This window comes from Wolffia australiana, chromosome 13 (assembly GCF_029677425.1).
Source record: "Wolffia australiana isolate 7733 chromosome 13, ASM2967742v1".
In the NCBI taxonomy this organism is placed as follows: Eukaryota; Viridiplantae; Streptophyta; class Magnoliopsida; order Alismatales; family Araceae; genus Wolffia; species Wolffia australiana.
The window spans coordinates 8,528,899-8,545,553 of NC_135847.1; the positions used below are offsets into that span (position 1 = coordinate 8,528,899).

Consider the following 16,655-nt stretch of genomic DNA (forward strand, 5'->3'; position numbering starts at 1 on the left):
CCTCTCTCTCACTCTGTGTTCATTCTCACCCTCTCTCTCACTCATTTTTTACTCTCACCCTCTCTCTCACTCTGTTTTCACTCTCACCCTCTTCTCTCCTCCCCTCTACTCTATCTTGCTCTCTCACCCTCTCTCTCTCTCTCTCTGTTTTTACTCTAACTCTCTTCTCTTCTCCACTCTACTCTCTCACTCTGTCTTCTCTCTCACTCCCTTCTCTCTACTACTCTATTCTCTCTTGATCTCTCACCCTCTCTCTCACTCAGTCTTCTTTCTCACTCCCGTATTTTTTTCTCTTGCTTCTTCTCAATCCTCTTTGCCACTCTATTTCATCTCTTTTTTTCGAAACACGTCTCCCATTGCTTTCTCTCATTATTCTCCATTTTCTTTTCCTTGGTGCTTATTTTATTTCTTTTATCTCTCTCTCTCTCCTTCGCGTTGTTCTTTTTTCTCCTTGATCTTGTTTCTCACTCTGATATCTCATCCTTATTTTTTCATTCTGATGTCCATCTATTCGTCGCGCTAAGCAGAGCACCACGAATTGTGCATATTTTATTGACGATTGAAATGGCCTGTTTAAGAGAACTCTTGTCCGTGAAGGTTTTGACATGTGCTCGTATAGTTAGTTTTCATTTTTCTGTGGAAAATTCTTGCAACTGCCTTACAATTTTTCCTTTCGTTCATTTGTAACATATTTAGAAAGGATGATGAGAAATGAATGTCTGTAGAAGACATGGCGATTGGCCGTTAGAACCTTTTGGAAAACTGCGGTACTTCACCGATCATGTTTCTAGAAGACATGTTTTTTCAGATATGCTATTACAGATCATGACATCCTTGCTTCATTCAAAGATAATTTTATGAGTGAATAAATCACTTCTTTCACCTTTTCCCTAGGACCTAGTCGTCAATGGGCACTCCAACTGGCAATGAGTGCATTGACTTGGCCGTAGAGTCCTCGGATGAGGACATACAAGAAACGACTCTACCGGGGGTAGGGCTGTCACGTCCCAAACGTAAAGGGAAGGCTGAAATACTGTGGTACTTCACCGAGGTCGGCGCAGGCGTGTGGGCTTGCCTACTATGCCGCGACCAAAAAGTGGATCCATTGCGCAATACGTTGAAGCAGCGAAAATGGGTCTACGAACATCTTCTGGAGGCATCTGGAGTGCAGCTATAGCAGAGCATACAACGACATAAAGGGAATTAATCTCAATCAACGTACAATAGCCGAGGCGTACCGACAGGGTGGTGCCGTCAAGAAGACACTGGAAAAAACTAAGGAGATCATAGCGCAATTCATTTGTCTCACAGACTCCTCGTGGGCTATAGTGGACAATGTGGGGTTCAAGATTATGTGGAAGTACACCGCGGAGACAACAGTTGAACCGCCAGGTTCGAAGGCAATCAAGGATGCGACGCGTAAGCTATATGGGAACATGAAGGGAAAGCTCATACAATTATTAGCAGATGTCCCTAGGGTGTCCCTAACAGTTGATGCATGGACCGCCAAGAATTCCTGTGGTCTTCTCGGCATCACGGTTCACTGGGTGAACAACCGGTGGGAACTATGTGAACGTGTACTTGCTATAGGTGAACTAGTCTGCAAACACAGTGGCGAGAATATGAGCGCAGTAGTCATCAGAGCGTTGGAAGACTTCAGCTTGAAGATGAAGGTCGACAACTCTTAAACTGGCTTCAATTTTGGCTCGTACGTCCGGATTGAAAGACTAACAATTTTTTCATGCAGGTTAGTTCAATCACTACCGAAAATGCGTCAAGCAACGGGCGGAAGGTAGGGCTGCTCGCAAAGGAACTAAAGCTGATTAGCGACCGGTTCACTCAGGACCGACATGTCCCATGTGCTGCCCACGTGTTGAACATCATCGTCCACACTGCACCACAGTCATTACGTGTATCAATGACCACAAATCCTCCTAAGACTGTTGACAACAGCGCATCGGACTCAGCGTATGAACTGGATTATGATGCTGATACAGACGACTTGGACACCATGCAGGAGGCTGCAGCAAGTCATGCAGAAATCGTCAACCGTGATGGTGGCCTCATCCTGGGAGATGAGATTGCCCCTGTTCGGCAATTAGTGATGAGTATCCGAGCATCGACACAACGACGACAGCAATACGTGAAGACGTGCAACGACATGGGGAAGAATCACAACCAACTGCCGTTAGATTGCCTGACGTGGTGGAACAGTACGCATGACATGTTGCATGCTGCATTGGAGAAGAGAGAAGTCGTCGATTTGATGGTGTTACAGATCATGCCGGTGACCGACAAGGACATCAGAATCTCACGTGAGGAGTGGGAAATGTTGGCAGACTTCCGCGACATTTTAGGGCCATTTTATCGGACGACAAAGTATGTGAGTGGCTCGAAGACAGTGAGAGTCGTGGAAGTGATCCGCATTTTGAAGGTGCTGATGGGACATATCGACACGATCCTGTTGAAATTTGATATGGCCACAATTTTTACATCGGGAAGGAGGATGACTGCCGCATAGATTACGTCTATCCACAAAGCTTGTGAGAGCATGAAGTCGAAGATGTTAAAATATGAGAGGATGATTTCGAAGAACCGTGCAACGACGACAGTTGCAATTCTGGAGCCTTTCAACAAGGGAGCGTTGCTTGACTCTAGTGACATTCAGGAATCACTTGCATTTGTCTGCCGACTTATGCCCCAACATGGTGAGCAAGACCTGATCCGTAACGACCCCGAGGATGAAGACTGGCTCGCAGAACTTATTGATGGCGTACCACCAGCTAGAGAGAAGGAACGGCGAGTACCAACTCCAGCTGAGGAAATGGAGGCGTATCTGCAATCAACGGAGAGGAAGGACAACGAGACAGCATTGGGATGGTGGGCAGGTATTGGTGCACGAACCTACCCACGGCTTTCTACACTAGCGCAAGAATTCCTCTCAGTATGTGCAACCAGTGCGCCAACAGAACGTTTATTCTCGGTTGGACGTGTAGTTGTCACTTTCAAGCGAGCATGTCTTAGTGCTGAAAGCATAGAGCTTCTGGTCACAGTGAAGTGTTGGTTACGTGCCGAGAACACTCAGCTGTGCGACGGAGATAGGGGGGAAGATTTTCTTGAAGATGAAGACTAGTGTAAGTCTTTGGTCTTATTTTTTTTCAGCAGTGGTCAATTTTTTTGCAACGTAACCAATGGTCAGTTTTTTTGCAAGATCATCGATCTTGGTGGTCATTTTTTTTGCAGCATCGTCAATTTTTCAGCAATGGTCATTTCAAAATTGACATCGTAAGTTACTTCTAGCCGATTACGTATTCTTGTCAAAATTGATATCAAGGATTTATGTTTAATTTATAATAATGTAGTGAACTTAGAAGTGAAATTGTTAATTATTCGTAGAGAAATGCATGATCCAAGCATTCCTCAATCAATTTGATCGGAACTTTGATCTTGTATGAATTGATATATGTAAGTATATATTTTTGTTTTCTATTTACCGTTCGTCTCTATTTTAAGGCTTTAAAAGTCTATAAAAAACTCACCGTGTTAGCTCTGATATATGAGATAATGAGAAGAATGGAGATTGTTTTTTCTCTCTTTCTTTTTAATCTCTCTGTATAACTCCGTCTATCCTTAAGTACTCAACGCCAACGTTCTGCGTGCGTTTTCAGGTGGGTCGACGTCAAATGGACATGTCCTTTTCAGCACCGTGCCCCTTGGAAAGGACCTGATCGCCACAGTCTATGCACCGTCTTTGTTCAAAAATTATATTTTTGTCTTTCAAGATCGGCAACTGCGGTTCTTTGATAGCGCTGCCAATTCCCCTTAAGAACAAGAATACTATGCTCACTCGGTCGAATTTACAGACTTGACTTTCTGAGTCAGTTTAATCTGTTCTCACCCCCCTCTCTCTCTTCTCACCCCCCTCTCCTGTGTGGCCGTGCCCCCTCTCCCATGCTTCTCTCTCTCTCTCTCTGTCTCTCTGTCTCTCTCTCTCTCTCTCTCTCTCTCTCCCCCATCCCTCCCCTCTCTCTGTTAATACAGTGTTTTTACTGTTTTTCAAAACATGTATCGTTTGCAAGCGAAGCGAACACGGACAAGGATTTCTCTCTGCCCATTCATTGTCGAACAGCATTCGATCCACGCAGAACATGGAATTTCCCATCCTGGAAATAGCAGGGATGTAAAGCCACATCAACAGCCCCTCGTGCGATGTGCAGTGCATGCCGACTACTACTTAGAGCTTCAACCATTCATGACCAACAGAGAGTATTGCCAACAATGGTTACAACCCAAGAAATAAGTGAGAACTCAAACAACTCCCTCCATGCACCACACTTGATAATCAAACTAAACTCAAGTCAGCTAAACACTGCCCAAAATCCAGTGAAATTAATAAATGAGGACCAAAACTCCAGGCTCATGGGTGGTGGTAACAGTCAAAGAGCTGAGAGAGCCTGTTAACTTGTGGACTCACGCAGAGGCCGGCACCTCCTTGAAAGAAGACGAAGACGGCGCGTCCACGGGCGGGTTGGCACGGCTGCCGCCGTCCATTCTCTGATGGTAGAAGCTGCCGCCGCGACCACTGCCGCCCGCCCAGCCACCAAAGTCCCCTCTGCCGTATCCTCCTCTGCCGTTGCCGTAGAAGCCGCCGCGACCCCTCCCGCCTTCGCTGCGGTAACCGCCCCTGCCGCCGACATGCCGCCCTCGTCCCCCAACTGAGCAACAGAGGTTACGATTATCTTTCTATCATGACAAGGAGAAGATGTAACCAGAGGAGGAGAGAGAGAGACACACACACACACACAGAGACACAGAGAGAGACAGAGGGAGGGAGAGAGAGAGAGAGACAGAGAGAGACAGAGGGAGAGAGAGAGAGAGAGTGAGAGAGAGGGAGGGAGGGAGGGAGAGAGAGAGAGACAGAGAGAGAGAGAGACACACACACACACACACAGACAGAGGGAGGGAGGGAGAGAGAGAGAGAGAGACAGAGAGACACAGAGGGAGAGAGAGAGAGAGAGAGAGAGAGAGAGGGAGGGAGGGAGGGAGGGAGGGAGGGAGGGAGAGAGAGAGAGAGAGAGAGAGAGAGACACACACACACACAGACAGAGGGAGGGAGAGAGAGAGAGACAGAGAGACACAGAGAGAGAGAAAGAGAGAGAGGGACCGAGAGAGAGAGAGAGATGAAGGGGAAGAAATATAAAGCAAGAAGACGAGAGCGAGAGAGATGAAAGTTGAAAAAGAGTGAGATAAATAAATAAAGGGAGAGAGACAGATTTAAGTTGAAAAGAGTGAGATAGAGAAATAGAGATGGAGAAAGGATGAGACTGAGAAAGAGAGAGAGAGAGAGAGAGTTGAAATGAGAAAGAGTAAGGTAGAGATATAGATATATATAGAGAAAGGAGATATAAATAGAGACGAGTTGAGAAGTCTACCACTAGGGAGAGACTAAATGTGAGAGAGTTAAAAAAGAGAGGCTGGGTAAAAGACGAGTGAGAAAAATAGAGAAAGAGAGAGACATGTGAAAGATAATAGAAAAATTGAAGCTAGAAGAGGGTGACAAACTGACATATGAGATAAGAGAGAGGAAGGGAGCGTGACCAACATTGCGAGAGTGGGAGAGAGATAAATAAAGAGAGAGAGAGATAAATAGAGAGAGAGATAGAGATAAATAAAGAGAGAGAGAGATAGAGATAGATAAAGAAAGAGAGATAAATAAAGAGAGAGAGAGAGAGATAAATAAAGATAAATGCTGAAAGAATTTTTTCATAAAAACACAAGGGACAGGAGAGGATGGAAGTCTGACTTCTAGAACCAGAAGGCCGTTTCTCCTCAACATGGGCTTGGCGACCGCCTATGAGAACCGGAGACCCCTAGAAACAGGAGTGAGAATATCGACAATGTTGAGATTATCTTTTGAATATATTAGTAAAAAATTGAGCAATTTGCAAAAACAAGCATGTTTGATTCAATAAAAAAACCAATTTTGATAATTAAATCTTGAAAGAAGAAAAAAGACAGGAGTACAAATACTACATGACTAATTCACGAAATAGAGAGTAAAAATCCTTTTACTGCGGCTCTATTTAAAATCAAATCAGCCATTTAAATTCAAAATTATGATTCATCGGTCTTGCCTTCGAAAAGGAGAAATAAAGAATTGAAGTGAATGAATTAAGCCGAATTTATGAGCGTAAGAACACCTAGATGACATCTACTACACATTCCATTAAAAATGTACAGAAAATGTAAATATAAAATGAAAGTATACCTCAATAGCTACTTGAACAGAACTCGCACTCTCATATTCAACAAAACCAAAGCAGAAACCTTGTAGCTGCGTTCAGTTAGATTAACAACTTCAATCAAAGATCCATCAGAAGTAAGATGGAACAATAATCGGACCTAAAAATAAATATAAATGAGACCTTGTTGCTTCTGACTTGCACGCCTCCAGGCTTGATCACCCCAAACCTCTTAAATTCCTCTTCAAGTTGCGCAGGCGTAGCATTCAGGGGAAGGTTTTTAACGTATATTGATGAAACATCTGCAAGCCATTTGTAAGGCATTATTTAAAAATCGCACAATATAATTTGATTTACGGTTAACTAATCTTAATCCAGGTAACTAATGATTTGCGGCAGAAAGAAGGTACTTCCTTCAAATAGAACACGGAGAGAGCCAACAGAATTTAAAATAAATATCAACATAATAAATTTCGAGAAATCTGGTTACTGTTTGCTTTTTGCGAAGAAATTAAGGAAGACCAGAAATATATTACTGTTAATTTTTAATTCACACACCATTAATAGTTAACTTCAAATAGAATAGGCAAACTACATGCGTCACTAATTCTGGAACTTGAGGTAGAAAAAAAATATTTATAAAACAAAGAGACCAGTCTAGTAAGATGAGGGAAATACGACTTACTATTGACTGATTTACATACAACTAAGGAATCGGTTTAGATTAACTACATCGCCTACAGCTACCAGTGGAATTTTAAATGCCAGAGAAAGCTATTTCGCTCATTATAATAAGAAGGGGGAGGGCCATCAATTTTTATACAAATGGTCGACTAAAGTAATACGAGGGAAATAAGACTTGCCGTTAATCTTCATGTACATATGTAATGATTAAGCCTAGATCAACAAGGGCGATCGAAAAGCTTTACGAATATTTACCAACAGTAATATGACATTTAAGATACTTAAAAGTGTGGGTATGGGTAGAAAGGACAGACAAACCTTCCAGCTCTCTCACTTCTGAGTTTTCAGAAGCATGTTGAATAGCTGCTGCTGGAGATTCAGATGCTTCAGATATTTGGCTCTCTGGTGGGTTTGTTTTAGTGGGTTTAAGAGGAGGGGCAACAAATGTTGACGACACCACTGCATTCTCTTTTAATACCTTCACCTGCAAAGGTTATGAGTCAACTTGCAGACAATCTCAGAAAACATAGTCTTAAACAAAGTCCATTCCAAAATTGCCCCAGTGTATGCCAGATACATCAGTTTAATTTATCCTAATAGCGTTTCAGCCTAGAGGGATCGATGAACATTCACGCCCAATTTCAAAACGGACTGAATCATGTCTTTAAATAGCTTGCCACTTTTCATGGAAAAAATAGATTACTTTCATATACCAATTCCGGTTAAGGTATCTCTCACAATAATAACCAGAGACCTCGGTAGGATTTAGCATTAAAGCGTTTCAGTCATAGAGAAATCAATTAACATAAAGAGCAATATTTCAAAACCGAAAGCATCAAGCCACAAAAAAAATAACAACGTTTCAAAAAACATTTTATTTTCATAAACCAAGGCTTTGAATAGATACATAGGACTCATTTAAAAAGTGTCCCAAAAAAATACCCTGATGCCTTAGTAAGATCAAAATTTAGGAGCATGAGAGGTATATTAAAAACTTAAGAATCATATCATTAATAAATAAGCCATTTTCAGGAAATAGAAAAATGAGGGCTTACAATTGATGCATAGGATTTTTTGGCACCATCTCCTTGGGATGCAGCGACCTTTGAATCAGGAACAGCTACCTTTTCAACCACACTACTTTTGGAATGCGGTGCTTCCCTATCGACAACTAATGCTTCCTTCAAGTCTAAAGGCTTCTCCACTGCTATCACGCTCGGTTCATCAGCCTTTCTGCCCAAAGACTCGGCTTTTGGCTTAGAATTCTCTTCCACTGCAGGACTCAAAAACTCTACAAGAACAGGAAAAATATTTGAAAAAACTAGAGTAAAAATAATTATAAACTTGCCATTGATTACCTTGCTCAGGCACTTCAGGTGCGTCAGGCTTCACCTGCTTCACCTGATGGATAGTCTCTTCCCCTTTAAATATGTCATTCAGGACAAAATATCCCTTCTCTTGGGGAGCCAGAAAGAAGCTCTGAGCAAAACCCTTGATTTTATCCACGCCAGAAAGATGGCCAGTCATAAGCATGAGTACCCCTCCATTGTATGATTCTTGAGTGTCAACAGTTGGTGGCAATTTAGAGTTATGTTGAGGGCTCGTCGACACATATCTTAAAATGTCATTAAGAACAAAGTAGCCCTTTTCCTGGGGCGCCAAGAAGAAGGTCTGAGCGAAGTTCCTCCTGCTATTTTTCAGACCAGTCAAGAATCCGGTCACAAGAATGAGTACTCCTCCCTTGAACGATTCCTGCGCATTGATCGTCTCAACCTCTGACTGAAACTTGGTGGTCTCCGAAGCTAAAATCTTCTCATCTATCGCCTAACATAAAAAACCAACACCATTACGCCCCGAGAAAATATCGCATCCACCGAAGAACACACTTCACACCTTCATCGTGGTGACGGTGACCATGCTGCCAGATCCGTCGGATCGGCCGAGCTTGCTCTGATCCTGATAGAATCGGTGGACGAGCTCCGGGGAATGAAACAAGATGTGATAATACTGCCGAACAAAAGCGTCTGCGACCTAACCGCATACATTCCCTGATCACGAACTCGAAAAGAAGCATTCCCACGAAAATAAACGAAAATCAAGCGGAGAAAGTACCATAACCGCGTGCGACGCGGGTCTCTGCTCCTGATCCATGGCCATAATCAAGGAAAACCTGCAGAAAACGCGAAAACTCGTCAGGAAACTTCAACAATCGATCAAAGACGACAGAAGCGAAATCAGAGTTTCAAGACATGATCAGACGAGGATTGGATCGGGAGAAAGCAGATTGCGCAGTACCTTGGACAGGATCGGAGAGGGAGACGCCCGGGGAACGCTTCTCGGCCTCTCCCTCCCGCGGAGCTGATCTAGGGTTCGTCTCGAGATGTTTGAAGAGTGCAGAGAAGGAGAATACGGAGATCAGGTCTATATTTATATACTAACGGACTCGACCGGCGACCGTTTTGAAACGCCTGAATTCGTCCCAATTGGGTTCGGGCGGATGACGACTCGACGGACGGGACGGACCGGTGTTTAGTTTCGTCGCCACAATGACGGAATATCGGAACTTCTGAAGCTACAACACGTAGAGTTCCGGATCGTCCCGGACGTGAACGACGGACGGGACGGGACGAATTTTGTCCCGTCCGACTATTGGATTCAGTGCACGGACGAAGGGTGGGACAAATTATTCGTCCGATTGTACGAAAACCATCCCATCCAGTCCACCTTGATGAATTTTAGTCCCGGGAAAAACCGTCATGTCCCTCGTACCCGATAAAAAAAAACCCGTTTTATATTTTTAATATATTAATATAAATTTTTCTAAGTTTTTAGGGAAATACAGAGGAGAGAGAATCCAAAGGGGCATATGTACAATTACTTCTAAGCGACATCACCTTGCACGTGCGTAAAGTTACAGGGACTTTGATGCAAATTGTCATAGCGAGGCCACGTGGTTACATCTCAACTGTTAGATGTGAATCCGGCGGTTTTTTGTCCATATTCATTCGTCCAACATCCAAGAGCTCCAAATGGACGTTTTTTCGTCTCACGGGATGAAAACCGTCTCGTCCAGTGGTCCCTGAGACGAATTTTCATCCCGAAATTCATCCAAACTTTGCACACTATATCAACACGGGACAAGACGCGGACGGAACAAAATGGGGGAATAATCGGAAGAGACAGGACGAGAAGGAAAGGGAAGGTGATGCTGGACGTCGTCAAGGATGTCGTCAGTTCTGTACCAAGTCGATGCTCTGATACCTAGATAGTGGAGTCGGATGTGGTCAACGACGTCGTTCGATGGATAAACCATAAAGGGTATGTAACTACGAGTGAAATGATGTGTCCTACGTGGTCGTACTCACAGGCCCCGACTCGATGACGAATGCCGAACTCCAAGCTCCGAGGGGTTCGCCGGGTGACAGTGACGGTGGGCCTCTTGAACCCTCGTCGGAGGGACGACGGTGTCTACGGCGCCAAATGGAATCAATCCGTAGGGGCTTGCACGTAACAGACGGGCTCGATCCATACCAGTAAGACGCTCAAATTCTCATAGTTCTCTCTCACTTCCTCTCTCACCTATCTAGCCCGAGCGCGGTGGAGACGATCGAATATGTACTGCAATGGGTAATGTAACAAGCGAGCGGGAGGACGGCGTCCCAAACTGCAGGCAATGACGTGGACGGTCGTCTTTCTTTCACTGAGAACGGCTAGCTCGGAGCACCAAGTCACCAAGAATCGGTGAGAGGAGCGCCTAATTCTCACGGGGAGAATGTGTTTCAGAGTTGATCAGTCTGAAACTAAAGCGGCATATAGGCGCAACGAGCCGGCCAAACGCGACATCGTGGGTAGAATCCCACCGCTGAACGTACTTGCTTCTCCTCTACGTTCGCCCTCTTCCTCCTTCCTGATTTAGGGGTGAGACAAAGAAAAAACGATAAACAACTCAATTCGATAAATTCTTGGTCTAACCTCTCTTAGGGCGCCACTAAAGTCGATAAAGGGGAGAGTAAATGGGCCCTAGGGAGGTCCATGAAAAGAAGGCGGTATGGTTCACTAAGGGGGGCCCTTATATATTGGCCCCAATCATAACCAAATAAAAACAAAAATAAAGGACATAGAAGACGGCGGATACTGACGCACGATGGACACTTCGCGACTTGGCGAAAGTGACATGAGAGACTGAAAACAAAAAAAAGCACAACTAAACGAAGAGGACGAAAAAAACTAAACACGATAAAGACGAGCATAATTCCACTCGGGGTGTTCAAATCCGTGTATCTTCTTTGACGCCTTGGCGTGTTAGTCGGGCGGAACGCTACCCGGCAAGCCATCGATGACCAGAAGGACGGCGTTGCAGATGTCTCCGAGGGAGCAGGCTGGCATGCTCCATCAGAAGGGAAGCGAATAAACGCGATGAGACATAACAAGAAGGAACGAGACGGGACGAGAATAAACCGGATGAGACGGGATGAGAAGGAACGGGACGAGACAAGAATATACAGGTTGAGACGGGATGAGAAGGAACAGGACGGGACGAGAATAAATGGGATGAGAAGGGACAAGAATAAACGAGCTGAGACAGGACGAAAAGGAATGGGACGGGATGAGAATAAACGAGATGAGACAGGATGAGAAGGAATGATAATAAATGGGATGGGACGAGAATAAAGGGGATGAGATAGGATGAGAATAAGCGGGACAGGATGGGATGAGAATAAACGAGATGAGATGGGACGAGAACAAACAGGATGAGGCAGGATGAGAATAAACAGGATTAGATGGAATGAGAATCAACGGGTTGAGATGGGACGGGGATGAACGGGATGAGATGAGAATAAACGGGATGAGACGGGATGAGAATGAATGGGACAGGATGAGATGGAAGAAGATGGGATAGTTGGGATTTTTTTATTATTCCAATTTCAGTTGGAATGCATTTCTTTCTTATTTATTCCAATTTTGGACCTTCTAAATTTCTTTTTGGACGGCTACGTCCCAAGAGATAAGTCTCAATAGGTCAAAATTTTGGCACTGAACAAATATCAGTGTCTGCTTCGTCAAGCGTCAAACCCCACATACGGAGTCATCATCAAACGAAATAAAGGTAAGAGCATAAATGTGTTCTAGAGACATCTTGAGAAAGCCCATCGTAAAGTCCACAGTGACAAAGGGGAAGTTCCAACCAAGCAGAAAATACATTTAATACGACAAGTTATATCGTTGAGGTGTCAACCTAGAGCAAATTAAGTAGGAATTTGTTAGACTTATCCGCGATAATAACTTTCCTTTGAGAGTCTTTTAGAGAAAGTCATTCATAATATAGTGGTTTTACATGAGACAATTGGAATGCAACCTCCTTGGTCAGGGGTGTGAAAGTGACAGTTAGAAGGATGTATAGAGAAGTGAAAAGAAAACTGATGTGCATGTTTGCTGATGTCCACAATGTCTCTCTTACTTAGATGCTTGGACCTCACAAAACGACATTGCCTTATTAGTTATTATGGTCCATAGTGGTGCAAACCTGGTGAGAATTATCATGAAAGTCATTTATGAGTATGGCATCGAGTCAAAGTTTTGTGCCATTACTAAGGACAATGCCACTAACAACAAAACAATGTTAACCACCATTGTGGATTCATTGAAGCCCATGAATTCTTACTCAACTATGAAGCGCCACATACCTTTTATTGTCATATGCTCAACCTCATTATCTAGTGTAGACTTAAGAAGATTTATAATCCAAAGGTAACATGGAGCGGTATCCTATAAGAAGAAAGTAAAGATTCACAACCAAGTGCCAAACAACTATTTGAATCACCCTTTAGGAGCACCCATTGCTCAAGTGAGCCCCATCACTAATGACATTCATGACTCCACGTAACAAACAGTTGGAGAAATATGTTGACCTTGGAAAAAGTTTGAAATGACAATTTTAAAAAAAATGTGTCAACTTCCCAACACGTTTGAGCTCCACGCTTGACATGTTGGAGGGCACTCTTGCCAACAGAGAAGTACTTTACACTTTGATAACTTGCAAATTACAATGTTAAATTGATGAATATTACATACATATATGTGTTTTACTAGCCATATTTTTATGTTATCATAATTAAATGGAAATAAATGGCTTGCACTATAGTTTCATGATTGCTTTTAATTTTTTAGTATTTTTTACATAACATTTGACCTCAATGGATTGAAGATTCATTTTTTGCAGTGCATAAAATACTTGGCTAGAGGTTGTTAATGCTTTTACTAATTTTTATGGAATTTTTCCAATTTTTTTTATAATTTTCTGATCATTATATAACCAATAAATAATTTGTAGAATTTAAAGAATATATTTTTCGATTTATTTGGCATTTTAGAAAGGGATTCTTTTTTAATTAAATCACGTAGCATCCACGTCATTCGCCCAAAATTCGGGCGAATGATTGGATGCGTCAAATAAGCATTTTATGGCTCATTATGGCATCGCAATGCGCGATGCCATAATGAGAAAATCATTATCTTAGTTTTTACCTGGTGTGTGCAGTTTGAGGAGAAAAAAGGTATATTTTTTCCTTCCCTTTTGGAATTTTTTGTGCATAAAATGCATGCGGAGAATCGATAGCTGTGAGAATCAATTTTCCGCGTTCAATTATCAAAGCAGTAAGCTTACCAGTCTTTATTTTTTTATTTAAACGAGAAGCTGATGCGGGGATATGGCACTCTCCTAAATGGTATGATTTCTCTTTCTTACTAACGGTATTGATTTCGTTGTTTTCTGTGCACAAAGATGTGGCAGCGCGTGATCTGAGGGTGGAGGAAACAAGTAAATGGCGTCGATGAATCAGAAGACAGCATTTTTTACTTGCGTGGAGGAGAGGTAAAAACATCAAATGGCTAGGATTAATCGCCAATAAAATGGCGATATCTTGAGATCTAGCCATCTGATTGCGCCCAATTTTGAGGGTAGGTTTGTATTTTCATCCTCTATGAGCCATACGGTTGGATTTCTAAATAGTGGTCAGGAAGAAGGGAAAAACCACCGAGGAAGCTCTCTCCCAAGTTGTTTGACCAGGAAGGACACATGATTTGGTTCTAAAGTCGACAGATCTTGCTTCAAGGATCAAAGTTGTAAGTTTCTTCTTCACTATTTGAACTTCTTCTTGAACGATTTCAAAACATAAAGGCATGGGCAAAATGTACATGCCCTTGGAGATGATTATAATGGTGATTAGCATTGCAATTTGAATTTGATTCAATGATGCTCAATTACTAGGCAAGATATTTCCTTGAGATGGTGTAGGGAGGAGGAAGTTACTTCCTTGAGATGGATGGAGGAGGTTGGCAATTGACACTTTCCCAAGATGTCCAAAACTACGCTCATGGTTCTTCTCATGGACCCATCAAGTGCATTGGTGAAACAACCACTTTGCGTTGGTTGTTGCATCATCACATATTATAGATGAAAACATAATGTAGAGAGTATAGAGATGATGATCATGTTGTGATCAAGGTTCCAATCATTATGACCAATGCTCAGACTCTGATGATGACTTCAAACACTTCAAGAGTTGGTACGTTATGTTCCATTACTTTTGAAGATTAAGTTTTAAGGGCATTTTAGTGAAACAATTTAATAAGTATTTTGATGAATTTTTGAAGTAATGTATGCCTTAATAGGGGTTGTGATCAGGCATAATAGTTCCTCAATCAACTAGTTGACTTATTGTAAGTGAAGACCAATTAGCGTCCTTCGTTATATTAAAAGGCCACTTAGTTTGACCATATAGTGAACAAGAAAATCATGGATTTAGGACTTCAATTTTCTATGACATAAAGATAAACATTATCCCTAACAATCTTCAAATATTTGTGTGGATTTAACATCATTTGACTGGTTTAATGACTTAGTCAAATTCCTAGTTGCTATCTTTGGGTATTTAATAGAGATTATTGATGATTTAATAGAGATTAAATACAAGAAGATTTTATTGTCGAATGGTGATATATAGAGTAAAATGATTCAAATAAACATAAATAAAATTCCCACATTTTTTAGAGCTGAGGTTGTTGGTATAACGGTTAGTTTTTAGTCTTCACACTTGAGTGGTGTTATGAACTTATGGCATAATGGTAAATATAAAATTGTGAATATAAGATGTGTTCATTTGATATGGTCTCTTTATGATTTCAAATTCAAATATTTTAAGATATTTCAAATGGATCAAAATTGCCCTCTAGCCCTAGGAAGCCTCTATAAGACTTTAGACTTTCTCTCTCCTCGAGGTTTTGATTTCCTCCCTCTTAGCATGCGGATATTGATAAGCCTAAAGAGTGGATACTCAAATTCAATTGATTATGTCGTTAGTATTAGACTTATGCAATATAATTTGTAATGTTTCCCTTTATCAAAATATAACAAGAACAGGATGAGACAGGGATCAATCCATAGGGAGGCAACTTTTAAGAACTTTTCATGTTTTTGTTTTGAATAAAGTTTGAGAAACCAAAGATGTACTTGGTGAGCTTTCTCTTTATGACTTATCTTGTTGTGTAGTAACTGGAGTGTATTTTTTTATTTGAAGTTAAATTTTTGGTCAAAGAAGTTCAAACATGAAATTAATTACCTAAAATTTTAGTAAAACTGAGATCAAGATGCTGCTGCAAAAGGATTATATGAAAAATCTTTTATGGTATTTAATTGAGAACTATTAAGCAAAACCGTTGAATGTAAAATTGGAATTCAAGATGCATGAATTTTCGTGTGAAATTTTACGGTGAGGTAGAGTAGATATCAAATTGCATTGTTCAAAAATTAATTCTCAAGTCTAGAGGGAGAAAGAAGAGGAAACGACCAAGAGACAGAGAGTAGAGAAAATTGGGGAAAAGGAGTTTTAGGTTAAATTTGAATTGGATCTACAGATCTAATATAGCAGATGAGTTGAGAAACAGAGTTGGAAAATATTTTTGCACTAAAATCTGAAACCAGAATCTATATGCAATGTTCTTCACCATTCAAAAAACCTCCAAGGGCATGCATATCTCACCCATGCCTGGCATTTTAGAAAAATTCAAGAAAGTATTCAAAGGTGAAGAATAAACTTATAAAATATACTTAGGAATCAAAAAGACTTGAGTTCAGAAGTAGCTCCTATGTCCTTCCTGGCCGAACAAGTTGGGGAAGAGCTTCCTCGGTGTTTTTCCCGTTCTTCTTGATCTGTGTTATGATCCAACCATATGGATCAGAGAGGGAGAAAAGACAAACATACTCACCAAATTTGGGCGCAATCTTATAGTTAGATCTCAAGATATTGTGATTCATTATCTATCTACTCCACGCGGCGCCACTTAAAGAAAAATATGTGTTGTGATTCACCAACGAGTTTACTTATTTTTTCTGCCATTAGATCATGTGCCGCCCCCTGTTGATGGCGCACGCCATCTCCAACCGTTGATGACGCCGCCCGCTGCCCGCCACCATGGTCAACAACCGGGTGAAATATGCTTGTTCATCGTTTTTGATTTTCATCATCTCTTTAGTTGTATTTTTGTGATTTCCGCACTCGTTGTCCTGTTTTCGTTGCAATAAGGTGCGTCCTGTCTATGCCGCATTATTGTCATCATGTGGGAGGGGGTCCTTAGCAATTTGGACTTCCCCTCCCTTATTCCCCCTTGTCTTTTCTTTTATATTTTAATTTTCCCTCTATTTGTAATGGGGGGCCCATTATATAAGGGCCC

General features: G+C 41.8%; 2 protein-coding genes across 2 annotated transcripts; one reads left to right on the forward strand and one right to left on the reverse strand.

The window, feature by feature from the left end:
• The first annotated feature begins 907 nt into the window (after positions 1–907).
• On the forward strand, positions 908–2,521 carry LOC144710889 (putative transcriptional regulator tpeD). The gene is made up of 3 exons (XM_078584729.1): positions 908–1,065; positions 1,172–1,673; positions 1,748–2,521. Exons 1-3 carry the CDS (start codon positions 908–910, stop codon positions 2,519–2,521), a joined length of 1,434 nt encoding a protein of 477 aa, XP_078440855.1.
• Positions 2,522–4,269: 1,748 nt separating this feature from the next.
• On the reverse strand, positions 4,270–9,359 carry LOC144710971 (nuclear transport factor 2-like). Its single transcript, XM_078584846.1, has 10 exons — positions 9,222–9,359; positions 9,039–9,096; positions 8,820–8,957; positions 8,285–8,750; positions 7,982–8,217; positions 7,245–7,410; positions 6,426–6,544; positions 6,269–6,334; positions 5,804–5,870; positions 4,270–4,715 (listed from the first exon to the last, which is right to left on the reverse strand). Exons 2-10 carry the CDS (start codon positions 9,081–9,083, stop codon positions 4,471–4,473), a joined length of 1,548 nt encoding a protein of 515 aa, XP_078440972.1. The 5' UTR covers positions 9,084–9,096; positions 9,222–9,359; the 3' UTR covers positions 4,270–4,470.
• Positions 9,360–16,655: the final 7,296 nt, after the last annotated feature.

What these genes read in the sequence shown, in the direction of transcription:
- LOC144710971 (XM_078584846.1), bottom strand. Translation starts at nt 9,083, where the DNA reads ATGGCCATGGATCAGGAGCAGAGACCCGCGTCGCACGCGGTTATG. An exon ending in TCACCGTCACCACGATGAAG is followed by an intron (nt 8,751 to 8,819) that starts GTGTGAAGTGTG and finishes TTTTTATGTTAG; the next exon opens with GCGATAGATGAGAAGATTTT. An exon ending in TGCAAGTCAGAAGCAACAAG is followed by an intron (nt 6,335 to 6,425) that starts GTCTCATTTATA and finishes AACTGAACGCAG; the next exon opens with CTACAAGGTTTCTGCTTTGG.
- LOC144710889 (XM_078584729.1), top strand. Translation starts at nt 908, where the DNA reads ATGGGCACTCCAACTGGCAATGAGTGCATTGACTTGGCCGTAGAGTCC. An exon ending in ACCGAGGTCGGCGCAGGCGT is followed by an intron (nt 1,066 to 1,171) that starts GTGGGCTTGCCT and finishes TCTGGAGTGCAG; the next exon opens with CTATAGCAGAGCATACAACG. An exon ending in ACTTCAGCTTGAAGATGAAG is followed by an intron (nt 1,674 to 1,747) that starts GTCGACAACTCT and finishes TTTTTCATGCAG; the next exon opens with GTTAGTTCAATCACTACCGA.